At 44.5% G+C, this 14,174-nt stretch overlaps 1 protein-coding gene across 2 annotated transcripts in view; it reads left to right on the top strand.

Annotated features, from left to right (window-relative positions):
* si:dkey-103i16.6 (uncharacterized protein LOC557125 homolog) overlaps window positions 1-12,136 on the top strand; it is a 29,057-nt gene extending 16,921 nt beyond the window's left edge. The window contains exons 2-9 of one of the 2 annotated variants that reach the window (XM_046348408.1): window positions 4,808-4,850; window positions 8,544-8,775; window positions 9,005-9,226; window positions 9,336-9,568; window positions 9,859-9,959; window positions 10,164-10,325; window positions 10,639-10,851; window positions 11,029-12,136. In XM_046348408.1, the coding sequence (XP_046204364.1) occupies window positions 8,552-8,775; window positions 9,005-9,226; window positions 9,336-9,568; window positions 9,859-9,959; window positions 10,164-10,325; window positions 10,639-10,851; window positions 11,029-11,247 (1,374 nt within the window). In that variant the 5' untranslated portion in view covers window positions 4,808-4,850; window positions 8,544-8,551 and the 3' untranslated portion in view covers window positions 11,248-12,136. The remainder of the gene's footprint in view (window positions 1-4,807; window positions 4,851-8,543; window positions 8,776-9,004; window positions 9,227-9,335; window positions 9,569-9,858; window positions 9,960-10,163; window positions 10,326-10,638; window positions 10,852-11,028) is intronic. The other variant, XM_046348400.1, reaches the window with a different exon arrangement.
* Window positions 12,137-14,174: the final 2,038 nt, after the last annotated feature.

The following is a 14,174-nucleotide window of genomic DNA, read 5'->3' as shown; positions in this document are numbered from 1 at the left end:
ATGACTAGGGTTTGAGTGAGAGGAGTAACTTGTGTTTCCAAGTGGCCACACACCTCATGTGCACAGTTCCTAAGTAATTTCAATGTACTTTTATGACTCAAAGAAGAGTCTTCAACTATAAAGTGCTTTCCTAGCTGTGTTGTTGTGGAACTATAGCAAGCACACTTGTAGTTGTTTGGTTTGAAACACAACCCTGTATCCACAATTACTTTTGTTTACACAATCCAAAAACAGTCCCTTGTAAATCACAATCTGGGTCAGGTGGGCATCATTTGAAAGCATGTTCTATTGCCAACATGACTCGCTAAATTATAAAATACGATCTTAGTCTTTGGCTTTCACAAGGCAATTCAAATCAAATGTTATTGTTCACCTACACATATTTAGCAGATGTTATTGCAGGTGTGGCGAAATGCTTGATTGTTCAGGACAACCCAGGGTATAATGCCATGTCATCTTGTAACTACATCAAACATAGTGATCATAAACGTTGACACTAGAGGTCGACCGATTATGATTTTTCAACGCCAATACCAATTTACTGGAGTACCAAAAAAAGCAGTTACCGATTTAAATTGGACAATTTAAGAAATATATATATATATATATATATATATATATATATATATAAAAATTGGTTTAAATAATGAGTTCAATTTGGTTTAAATAATGAGAAGAAAATAAAAGTGCAATATGTGCCATGTAAAAAAAAACAGCTCATGTTTAAGTTGCTTGCTCAGAACATGTTATGTCATAATTGTGTAAAATTCTGGCAAATGACTGTCTTTGTCAGGAAGAAATGGTCTTCATACAGTTCGCAACGAGCCAGGCGGCCCAAACTGCTGCATATACCCTGACTCTGCTTGCACAGAACGCAAGAGAAGTGATAAAATGTCCCTAGTTAATATTGCCTGCTAACATGAATTTCTTTTAACTAAATATGCAGGTTTAAAAATATATACTTGTGTATTGATTTTAAGAAAGGCATTGATGTACAGTTAGGTACATTAGTGCAACGATTGCGCTTTTGTTAAAACATCACCTGTTTGGCGAAGTAGTCTGTGATTTGATTATAAATCAATTATATGCAACGCAGGACAAGCTAGTTAAACTAGTAATATCATGAACCATGTGTAATTAACCAGTGATTATGTTAAGATTGATTGTTGTTTTGTATAAGATAAGTTTAATGCTAGCTCGCATCTTACCTTGGCTCCTTTTTGCACTCGCGTGCCATGCAGTCTCCTCGTGGATTGCAATGTAATCGACCATAATCGCCATCCACAAATGCAGATTTACTGATTGTTATGAAAACTTGAAATCGGCCCTAATTAATCGGCCATGCCGATTTTAATCAGTCAACCTCTAGTTGAGACTATATATGACATGAGATTTATGATATGGAAATGTGAAGTACAGATTTTGGGGGGTGTTTTGCTTGCTGGTATGACATCAAAGCGGCGGCAGCGTCTTGCTGTGCGAGATGCTCAAGTACAGAATGTCTGTTAGTCAAAACTCATACAGCGCTGTGAAGCGGACCCTGCTGAAACATGGCTCACTGGGAAGACGCTATCCGGGGCGGTGCAGCCAACTGGTTTCTCCACGCATCGCGCCGACAGAAACAAACATCTTTCTGGTAAGAAGAGTGGCGGGGGCGTATGCCTCATGACTAACGAGACATGGTGTGATGAAAGAAACATACAGGAACTCAAATCCTTCTGTTCACCTGATTTAGAATTCCTCACAATCAAATGTAGACCGCATTATCTACCAAGAGAATTCTCTTCGATTATAATCACAGCCGTATATATCCCCCCCCCCCCCCCCCCCCCCCCAAGCAGACACATCGATGGCTCTGAACAAACTTTATTTAACTCTTTGCAAACTGGAAACCATTTATCAGGAGGCTGCATTCATTGTAGCTGGGGATTTTAACAAAGCTAATCTGAAAACAAGACTCCCTAAATTTTATCAGCATATCGATTGCGCAACCAGGGGTGGTAAAACCTTGGATCATTGTTACTCTAACTTCCGCGACGCATATAAGGCCCTGCCCCGCCCCCCTTTCGGAAAAGCTGACCACGACTCCATTTTGTTGATCCCTGCCTACAGACAAACTTAAACAAGAGGCTCCCACGCTGAGGTCTGTCCAACGCTGGTCTGACCAAGCTGACTCCACACTCCAAGACTGCTTCCATCACGTGGACTGGGACATGTTTTGTATTGCGTCAGATAAAAATATTGACGAATACGCTGATTCGGTGTGCGAGTTCATTAGAACATGCGTTGAAGATGTTGTTCCCATAGCAACGATAAAAACATTCCCTAACCAGAAACCGTGGATTGATGGCAGCATTCGCGTGAAACTGAAAGCGCGAACCACTGCTTTTAATCAGGGCAAGGTGTCTGGTAACATGACCGAATATAAACAATGCAGGTATTCCCTCCGCAAGCCTATTAAACAAGCTAAGCGTCAGTACAGAGACAAAGTAGAATCTCAATTCAACGGCTCAGACACGAGGCATGTGGCAGGGTCTACAGTCAATCACGGACTACAAGAAGAAACCCAGCCCAGTCACGGACCAGGATCTCTTGCTCCCAGGCAGACTAAATAACTTTTTTTTTTCTAAATAACTTTCTTCTTTGAGGACAATACAGTGCCACTGACACGGCCTGCAACGAAAACATGCGGTCTCTCCTTCACTGCAGCCGAGGTGAGTAAGACATTTAAACGTGTTAACCCTCGCAAGGCTGCAGGCCCAGACGGCATCCCCAGCCACGCCCTCCGAGCATGCGCAGACCAGCTGGCCGGTGTGTTTACGGACATATTCAATCAATCCCTATACCAGTCTGCTGTTCCCACATGCTTCAAGAGGGCCACCATTGTTCCTGTTCCCAAGAAAGCTAAGGTAACTGAGCTAAACGACTACCGCCCCGTAGCACTCACTTCCGTCATCATGAAGTGCTTTGAGAGACTAGTCAAGGACCATATCACCTCCACCCTACCTGACACCCTAGACCCACTCCAATTTGCTTACCGCCCAAATAGGTCCACAGACGACGCAATCTCAACCACACTGCACACTGCCCTAACCCACCTGGACAAGAGGAATACCTATGCGAGAATGCTGTTCATCGACTACAGCTCGGCATTCAACACCATAGTACCCTCCAAGCTCGTCATTAAGCTCGAGACCCTGGGTCTCGACCCCGCCCTGTGCAACTGGGTACTGGACTTCCTGACGGGCCACCCCCAGGTGGTGAGGGTAGGCATCAACATCTCCTCCCCGCTGATCCTCAACACGGGGGCCCCACAAGGGTGCGTTCTGAGCCCTCTCCTGTACTCCCTGTTCACCCACGACTGCGTGGCCACGCACGCCTCCAACTCAATCATCAAGTTTGCGGACGACACAACAGTGGTAGGCTTGATTACCAACAACGACGAGACGGCCTACAGGGACTAAGGAGATGATTGTGGACTTCAAGAAACAGCAGAGGGAACACCCCCCTATCCACATCGATGGAACAGTAGTGGAGAGGGTAGCAAGTTTTAAGTTCCTCGGCATACACATCACAGACAAACTGAATTGGTCCACTCACACTGACAGCGTCGTGAAGAAGGCGCAGCAGCGCCTCTTCAACCTCAGGAGGCTGAAGAAATTCGGCTTGTCACCAAAAGCACTCACAAACTTCTACAGATGCACAATCGAGAGCATCCTGGCGGGCAGTATCACCGCCTGGTACGGCAACTGCTCCGGCCTCAACCGTAAGGCTCTCCAGAGGGTAGGGAGGTCTGCACAACGCATCACCGGGGGCAACCTACCTGCCCTCCAGGACACCTACAGCACCCATGTTACAGGAAGGCCATAAAGATCATCAAGGACATCAACCACCCGAGCCACTGCCTGTTCACCCCGCTATCATCCAGAAGGCGAGGTCAGTACAGGTGCATCAAAGCTGGGACCGAGAGACTGAAAAACAGCTTCTATCTCAAGGCCATCAGACTGTTAAACAGCCACCACTAACATTGAGTGGCTGCTGCCAACACACTGTCATTGACACTGACCCAACTCCAGCCACTCTAATAATGGGAATTGATGGGAAATGATGTAAATATATCACTAGCCACTTTAAACAATGCTACCTTATATAATGTTACTTACCCTACATTATTCATCTCATATGCATACGTATATACTGTACTCTACATCATCGACTGCATCCTTATGTAATGCATGTATCACTAGCCACTTTAACTATGCCACTTTGTTTACTTTGTCTACATACTCATCTCATATGTATATACTGTACTCGATACCATCTACTGTATGCTGCTCTGTACCATCACTCATTCATATATCCTTATGTACATATTCTTTATCCCCTTACACTGTGTATAAGACAGTAGTTTTGGAATTGTTAGTTAGATTACTTGTTGGTTATCACTGCATTGTCGGAACTAGAAGCACAAGCATTTCGCTACACTCGCATTAACATCTGCTAACCATGTGTATGTGACAAATAAAATTTGATTTGATTTGAGCTCTGACTTCATGTATATTATGTTACTGTACAGCCACTGTGTTTCTATTTGGGTGCTTATCAGTGCCCAGATCTGCCATTTTCAACCTGTATACTGGTGCGGGTGTAAAGGGCTACCTATTGAATGGATAGGCTATCCATTAAATAGTTACGAAAGTTAGGCCTAGTTAACCATTTTCAGCAATTAAGCACATATGATCACACTATCTATACATGTTTTCTGCTTGCTAAATTTGCTTACCTATTCATCCTGTTCCTCTTCTAGAGCAGGATCATGTGGGTTTAGATCTGCTATCAGGCATGTTGAGGTGAGTTATGGTTCTAATTAACTCATTTTTCTGTTCACAAGGTTGCTATGTGTGGGACAAGACCAATGAAACATTCAGTCCACTGCTTCATTTGTCCCCAATCATTCCACCTAAAAGAAGCCTGCCCTTCACCTTCATTATGACTCTGGAATGCTCCTTTGCACAAAATGGGCAAACAACATCCGAACACACACTCTCATTGCTGTTTCTTACATGCTGCATTAACTCTCTCTTGAAGACGACTGTTATACTGTGGCTCATGCCAGGACTGAGTGGACTAGCCAGTAACCCTGCACCATCTGTGTGGGACCTTAATAACCAGTGCAGTGATTTATTGGTCCTACTCAGCAGTGTCTTTTTGGGGGGATTAAATACCCCCAACCCCCCCACCTGAGCTTTTTAATAGAACTGCAGGAACATGCATGAAAGCAGTGGTGATGTGGAGACTTCAGCCTTTCAGGACAAGATGCCACTGGTCTGGTGGTTAAAAAGATGAAATGTCCAGAAAATGAGCTCATAGTTTTCTTGGCTAAAAAAATGATTTGAAAGTCAAGTTGCTGTTCCTTTTTGATACGTTTGTCTTAGAGTTAAAGTTATGCTACAGATGTTTTATCATTTTAGCCAGTAGTTTTGAAAGTGGCGCTCAAGTCTAAACGGGTTACTGAAAATTCTGTATGTCATCCATTTCGTATGATATCTTACATACGGAGAAAAAAAATATCTGTTACCAATTCCAATTGTACAACATGTTAAGAATTTGTAAGTGCTTAAGATCCCGTTCAATATCTTCAAGAGTAGGCCTATTTCTTTTCTTCAAGAACACCAGCCGTAGATTGGCTACAAGATGTTTTCTTTTACCATGTCGATGCTAGCTACCCACCATAGAGACACTTAGAACATCTCCCCCCTCCATCAGTCAGTAGCCTAAATGTTCTTATAGCCTTGTTGTGTATTGCATCAATGTCATGTGAGCTGCTTACATTGAGACCCCCCATGTCACCACCTCCTGAGGCCGATAAGGAGCCCTAGTGAAAAGCCTGGTCTTATCTCCTCCCCATGCTCTGACGCTGGCCCTGCGTTATGGGTAGTAGCTCCTTTGTCTCGTCTCTCTCTCTCTCTCTCTCCCCCCTGATCACTCTCACTCACTCATTGCCCATGCAAGTTCTTTGAAGGCCCAGAAAAGGTTTGCAAAAGACACACACACACACACACCCTCCTTTCTGTTCTCTTCTCCTTCGTTCCCTCCATATCATTTCTCTGCACCCCCTCTCCTTTTCTCCTCTGTTTGAGGGGGCCTGGAAGGGGCATCCTCCTTTCTCTCCCAGCTGGGTTTGTTGACACACAGTCAACCTAGGGTTCTTTTCACCCCTGTCCACCACCCCGCTTTTTACCCTCGCCCCCCACTCCACCTCTACTCGCCCCTCTCTTCTCTCTCAGAACATGAAAGCTGCCACAGCTGTGGACTGTATTAGCATAGCCGCTGAAGAGGGGGGGTGCTAAATATATTACAGCCATTACCTTTTGTTTGTGCGGTGACAGTTTTTAAACATTTCAGCTTTTCACTGGGCCAAGGGAGGGAGCACAAAGGCGCGCCACTATGATTCTGTTGAAACTGATTTTTAAATATGGGTCAGAAAGCTAGAGTAATTCAGAGGGACGGGGTTCAGAGCGTGTAAAGCTGTGTGAAACCTGTTGGAGCTAAAAACAATTAAGTTGTTTATTATACAGTCCCAGACAAAAGTTTGAACACCTACTCATTCAATGTTTTTTCTTTATTTTTTACTATTTTCTACATTGTAGAATACTAGTGAAGACATCAAAACTATGAAATGACACATGTGGAATCATGTAGTAACCAAAAAAGTGTTAAACAAATCTTAATAGATTTTAGATTCTTCAATGTAGCCACCCTTTGCCTTGATGACAGCTTTGCACACTCTTGGCATTCTCTCAACCAGCTTCACCTGGAATGCTTTTCCAACAGTCTTGAAGGAGTTCCCACATATGCTCAGTACTTGTTGGCTGCTTTTCCTTCACTCTGCAGTCCAACTCATCCCAAACCATCTCAATTGGGTTGAGGTCAGGTGATTGTGGAGGCCATGCATAACTGATGCAGCACTCCATCACTCTCCTTCTTGGTCAAATAGCCCTTACACAGCCTGGAGGTGTGTTGGGTAATTGTCCTGTTGAAAAAAACGATAGTCCCACTAAGCGCAAACCAGATAGGGTGGCGTATTGCTGCAGAATGCTGTTAAGTGTGCCTTGAATTCAAAATAAATCACTGAAAAGTTTCACCAGCAAAGCACCCCACATCCGTTCACCTACTCTGCATCTCACAAAGACATGGAGGTTGGATCCAAAAATGTCAATTCAGACCAAAGGACAGATTTCCACCGGTCTAATCTCAGTTGCTCGTGTTTCTTGGCCCAAGCAAGTCTCTTCTTCTTATTAGTCTCCTTTAGTAGTGGTTTCTTTGCAGCAATTTGACAATGAAGGCCTGATTCACACAGTCTCGTCTGAACAGTTGATGTTGATATGTTTCTGTTACTTGAACTCTGTGAAGCATTTATTTGGGCTGCAATCTGAGGCTTATCACTAATGAATTTATCCTCTGCTGCAGCGATAACTCTGGGTCTTCCTTTCCTGTGGTGGTCCTCATGAGAGCCAGTTTCATCATAGAGCTTGACGATTTAAAAAAAAATTATGAAATCAATTTGACCCCCTTTTGCCCCAATTTCGTGGTATCCAATTGTTAGTAATTACTATCTTGTCTCGTCGCTACAACTCCCGTACGGGCTCGGGAGAGACTAAGGTCGAAAGCCATGCGTCCTCCGAAACACAACCCAACCCAACCGCACTGCTTCTTAACACAGCGCGCCTCCAACTCGGAAGCCAGCCGCACCAATGTGTTGGAGGAAACACCATTTCCTTGGTTAGCGCACACTGCTCCCGGCCCGCCACAGGAGTCGCTGGTGCACGATGAGACAAGGATATCCCTACCGGCCAAACCCACCCTAACCCGGACGATGCTAGGCCAATTGTGCGTCGCCCCACGGACCTCCCGGTCGCGGCCGGCTGCGACAGAGCCTGGGCGCAAACCCAGAGTCTCTGGTGGCACAGCTAGCACTGCGATGCAGTGCCTTAGACCACTGCGCCACCCGGGATGCCTGAGCTTGATGGTTTTTGCGACTGCACTTGAAGAACTTACAAAGTGACACTATTTAACTTTTAACAAAGCACACCTGTTAATTGAAATGCATTCCAGGTGACTACCTCATGGTTCTGGTTTAGAGAATGGCAAGATTGTGCAAAGCTGTCAAGGCAGCTTTGCACAAAGATTCTTTGAAGAATCTTAAATATAACAGTTTTATTTGGTTACTACATGATTCCATATGTATTATTTCATAGTTACAATTTAGAAAATATAAACATTTAAGAAACCCTTTAATAGAAAAAAGGAATCAATGGATTAAGAAATATGTAACATTTAAAATAATAAGTGGCTGAACAAACAAGTGCATGATATTTCACCTAAATTCAGATTTCCCCCCCCTAATTTCCAAACAAATCTTTTTCATCCAACACATCTCATAGTGGTAAAGACTTTTTGATTTTCAGATGAAAATGTGAGCTAGCTTCTGACTGAAGTGTCAAGAGACTGACATTTGGACGGTCCTGTATTTCCATTGGCAGGTGGAAATATGAGCAAGGCCAGATCCAGCTTGGACAAGAGGTCCCCCCAGGGGCCTGCCCTCACCAGGGTGACCCGTAGCTCCACCCCCCAGGCCTGGCACACAGAGCCGCCCCATGACTCTGGGCCTGGCCCACATGGGACCCAGCAGAGGAAGCAGACAGACTCAGCCCTACCCCTGGCCCAGGACCTCAGTCAAATGAGCGTGAGTGGACAGGACACCTCACTACCACGGTAATTCCAGTTACATCAGTCATGAAGAATATTTTCAGTTATCCAGTTGGATGGATACTTGTACTTCTTGCATTTGGGAAGAACTGAATTGAAGATGTATTCTGCTCTCTATTCCATTTCACAGCAAATATATTTTGTAAAATTAATAACATCAAAAAATTGGAGACTGTGGGGTCACAGATGTGACAATAAGATTGAATAATGATTTTCTAACTTTGTGTTGTTTCAGGAAAGGGAGGGTGTCTAAGGGCAGCAGTGGCCCCATCCAGGGGGGTCCGTCGTCCTCTGTCTCTAAGCCTACACAGAGCTCCCCCTCTGGGCCGGCAATGATTCCCTCTCCCCGGGGAGGCCTGGCTGCTGTGGCTCGACTGGTGAAACTGGGGCGCTGTAAGAACGTGGTGGTGGTGGCCGGTGCAGGCATCAGTACGGCCAGCGGTATCCCAGACTTTAGGTGGGGTTGTGGGTGCAAGTCCTATGGGTTCTAGAGTATACTTGCTCACTTTCTCTTGCTCTCGTTTTTGTCTCACTCCAATTTGTGTTTCTATCCTCCCTCCCACTAGGACCCCGGGCACAGGGCTGTATGCCAACTTGGCCAAGTACAACATCCCCTACCCGGAGGCCATCTTCAACATCGAGTACTTCTCCAACGACCCTCGGCCCTTCTTCTCCCTGGCCAAGGAGTTGTACCCAGGCAGCCACCGACCCAACTACATCCACTACTTCATCCACATGCTGCACCTCAAGGGCCTGCTGCTCCGCATGTACACCCAGAACATTGACGGCCTGGAGAAGAGTGGGTGTGGGGGGAGGGACTGGGTGGGTCTTTTGGGAAAGTGTATCTGCTCATGTCTAAGTTTATAAGGACATTAGCTATATTTGAAGTCTACTCGTCCTTCAATAAAATGTGTGGTAGAAAACAGAAAGAAAGCACAGAATTTCAGCATGCCTTTCATTGTGACAGAGCAGGGGAAACTTAAACAGGCAGTATCATCTCAAACAACTGACATTAAAGATGTGAGAAAGGACATCACAATCCATGTTAGTGAATGTTATTGACACTGACTCATCCTCTCCCCTTAACAGTAAGTGGCATCCCAGACGAGAAGCTGGTGGAGGCTCATGGAAGTTTTGCGACTGCTTCCTGTCACCTGTGCTACACCCCATTCCCTGCCCAGGAGGCCAAGGTAAACCAGGACAAAAGGTCACCAGCCCATGCAAAACAAAGAGATGGCAATAATAAGCCACCAGTTTGTAACACAGATGAATATGGACTTGATTCAGGGTTTGCTTTAAAGAATATTCAAGACATTCAAATGCAGGAGCTAAACAGCCTAAAGTAGTCCTGGTAAATCTTTGACCAACTTCTCTTGGATGACCGTCTCTTCCAGAGTGCCATAATGAGTGACAAGGTCCCGGTCTGTACATTCTGCCAGGCCACGGTCAAACCGGACATAGTGTTCTTTGGAGAGGACCTTCCTGAGAAGTACTTCCTGCATTCTAAAGACTTCCCTAAAGCTGACCTGCTCATCATCATGGGCACGTCTTTACAGGTGAACCTCAAAACTGTTAAGCAGCTGCAGAAATGTTATATTGGCTACTGAAACAGTACCGCACCACACGGCCAACTACTCCACACTATTTGTCACTTGAGTTCAGTTTCCTAAAAGTGTTCATTCACTTTTTATTTTAGCTGATCTTAACCAGATTACAAACTTAAAAACAGTTGTGATGAAACAACAACACCATAAGACTTGAAAATAAGCACAAAATAGTGAAAATAAGCACAAAATAGTGAACCAATGTCATAACATCAGCGTTCTTTCTATGGATCTGACTCACTGTCTCACATGTGGTTTCTGCCAGATCGAGCCCTTTGCCAGCCTGGTGAACACAGTGAGGTCCACGGTTCCGCGGCTGCTCCTGAACCGGGACGCAGTGGGTCCCTTTCAGAAGGTGCCCCTGAGGAGGGGCGACTACATAGAGCTGGGGGACCTGGTGGACACGGTCAGGAGGTTTGGTGAATTCCTAGGGTGGCATTCCGAGATCCAAGACCTGATGACCAGTCAGGAAAATGGGGTATGTACAATGCAACACTTTCTATATATATATTCAGTTTAGGCCAGTGTTATTCCTAGTGGCATCTGCTTAAAATATAGGCTGTTTGAACTAGCTTGCTCTCTCTTGGTTTGTCATGGGCTTAGATTAGTATTTTTATGTGTTGTGAACAAAACTGGTTGCGTCATTTCTCTGCAGACCATCCCTACTCTGGTAAGCAATGTTTCATCAGGAAGGGGCCGAGAAGGGCCCACCCAGACCAAAGCCACTGGCCTGGGGAGGAGAGGGGCATCAGAGCCCCAAGGAAGGTTGCCCCCTAAGTCCAGGCCAGGGGCCCGTGGCCCCACCAACGGCAGCAGTGAGAGCGACTCCGAGTCAGACAGCAAGAGCATAGTTTCATCCAGCCCAAGTAAATGAAACTGAACATGTCTCAACCCCCCCCCCCCCCAAAAAATACACTCATTTCAATTGGTCGAGGAAATACTGGTAAAAGTTTGTGTACGTGTGCATGTGTATAGTATGAATGTTTAAAATCAATGCAAATTGACATTTTCAGCACTTAAGTGAACCTCTTCGTTGTTTGAAATGGCCAGCAAAGTGAGGATTCGGGGGTTTGTCTAAATGGGGTGGGGTGGGGTGGGGGGTGTTAATGGGTATTCAGGCTTGGGGGAGGAGGGCAGGAACTTGGGCTTATGCCCAGTTTGTAGAGGACAGTGGTAAATTACCATGGGAGACGTGACCTCTCGAGTTTGCAGTGTCCAGCTGTGTGTTTTCAGACACCGCTGCCACTGAGTGGGGGGCTCCTTCCAAAACTCATAAATGTCTCTGCCCCTCAACAAAGGACCCAATATCTGTATGTGCGCATTTGAAACGTATGCTGTGTTTGCTCTGAGTGACAGGTTCCGTGCTCTGTCAATGTTGGCCTAATGCAAGTATTCCATTTTGCACAAACCCATTGCACTGTTCTCCACAGGTCACTTGTACACCCGTCTATGCATTACCCCTCTGGGATTCAACACTTCACATTTCGAATTAAAGACCATTGAGCACTTGTATTTTCAGGATAAAAGATAAAATGATCCTTTTCTAAACGTTTTGACTTATGAATGGGCAGTTTCCTTTTTTCATCATCCTCATGAAAGGTTCAGAAGTTTCAACGCCAGGATAAGGGTTGTCCTTAATTCATATTTGTGGTTTTAACTGTGTACTTCATGTATTCCTTTTGGTTAGATTTATTTTGGACAGGACTGTATTGTTATTAATTGTACAAAAATACATATTTAATAATAAATTAAACTTAGCCTTTTGTCTTCTGTGTTGTATTCCACTAAAAATGCAAAGTCCTATCTCATGTCTATATCTGTGATTGGTACATAAAATACAATTCAGGATAGTTCATATGTAATAACTTTGAAAGAGGCCTGACTTTTTTATATATATATATATATATATATATATATATATATATATATAAAAGCCACATTAAATATACATTTTTTTCTCCCTTCCAAACGGGAACCCAAGTGATCGTGTGTGTGCTCCATTGTTTTTTTTGTGCGGAGGACAACTGACATTGCCTGACGACTCAACATGAATTCTTCCGCTAAATACTTCAGTCTGAGAATGCTTTCATTGAAGTTGTTTGTAGTGACAACATTTTAGGGGTATTGTACAAAAAGTTATTGATTGGATCATCTCTAACCAATCAGAGTAGCATAGCCAATGACACATTTTCAAACCTCTGCTTTACCCACGTGTGTTCTCACGCTGACCCAAACCAATCGGTTTCTAGGACCAATCAAAAGTTTCAAATCGAAAGTTCTCTCTTAAAAACATCTTGGAGGTACTCTTGGTGCTTTCAAAACTGGGAACCGAAAAAAAAACTAGGTTAAATCATGTCAGTGTTCTTCAGGCCAGAAAGTCTGAGCTCTAGAAAGATGCCAGTTTCCAAGTTGAATGACCGTTCAAAAACAAGTATTCCCCAAACTGTTTTTCACTCGGAAGTTAGCGATTTGAGTTCCCAGTTGTTTTTGAACACAGCATCAGATCTAGACTCAAGGTAGAGAAGAAACCATGTCTGATCATGGCGTAGTGTTTGGCAGCAGAAAGGAGTTCGGGTAGTCAGGCAACAACTGACAGGGAGTATAGTTACAGTATTATTTTACAAGTTCATTATGTTCTAGCTAGAGTGAGCAGGTAGTGGTCATTTACCAAGGAAAACCATTTACAAATCTCTGTTCTCATTAACTGAGTTATTCTCACTCTGTAATAATTATGTAATTTAACTCTTTCCTCATGAGCCCTGTTTACACCTGGTGCCAACATTGGTCCGGTGTCCTTTTCCACATTCTGATTGTGCCCACATTTTTAGAACAGTATAGACATTTTTTAAACAGATCGATCATCATTCCGACCACCTCCGGAGGTAGCCGGGACTGATTGGTGGATGAAAGCTCAGTGAGCAGATCTTCGTGAGAGTGAAATAAAAGGCTTGCAGATAGGTAGATTGAAGGGTGTTAAATGTGGGTTGCAACAAGGTTTCCAGTTCAAATCCCAATGCGTTTTTTGTTTAACAGTCTACCCAGCATACACTATATATACAAAAGTATGTGGACACCCCTTCAAATTTGTGGATTTCAGCCACACATTGCTGACAGGTGTATAAAATCGAGCACAGAGCAATGCAATCTCCATAGACAAACATTGTCAGTAGAATGGCCTTACTGAAGAGCCATGACTTTCAACACTGCACTGTCATAGGATGCCACCAGTCTAATAAGTCAGTGTCAAATGTCTGCCCTGCTAGAGCTACCTCGGTCAACTGTAAATGCTGTTATTGTGGACTGGAAACATCTAGGAGCAGCAACAGCTCAGCCGCTAAGTGGTAGGCCACACAACCTCACAGAACGGGACCGCCGAGTACTGTAGCACCTTTGTCCTCTATTGCAACACTCACAACTGAGTTAAACTGCCTCTGTAAACAACATCAGCACAAGAACTGGTCGTTGGGAGCTTAATGAAATGGGTTTCCATGGCCGAGCAGCCTACGATCACCATGCGCAATGTCGGCTGGAGTGGTGTAAAGCTCACCGCCATTGGACTTTAGCAGTGAAAACGCGCTCTCTGGAGTGATCAATCTGGGTTTGGCGGAAGCCAGGAGAACGCTACCTGCCCGAGGGAGGTAGCATTTGGTGGCTGAATAATACTGGTCTGGTGGCTGTCTTTTATGGTTTGGCTTGGCCCCTTAGTTCCAGTGAAGGGAAATCTTAAATGACGTTCTAGATGATTCTGTGCTACCAACTTTGTGGCAGGCTCGTTCCTGCTTCAGCATGACAATGCTCAAA

Source organism: Oncorhynchus gorbuscha, linkage group LG01 (genome assembly GCF_021184085.1).
Source record: "Oncorhynchus gorbuscha isolate QuinsamMale2020 ecotype Even-year linkage group LG01, OgorEven_v1.0, whole genome shotgun sequence".
Classification (NCBI taxonomy): Eukaryota; Metazoa; Chordata; class Actinopteri; order Salmoniformes; family Salmonidae; genus Oncorhynchus; species Oncorhynchus gorbuscha.
The sequence above is the reverse complement of the archived record's forward strand: the minus strand, read 5'-3'. Positions and strand labels throughout refer to the sequence as shown.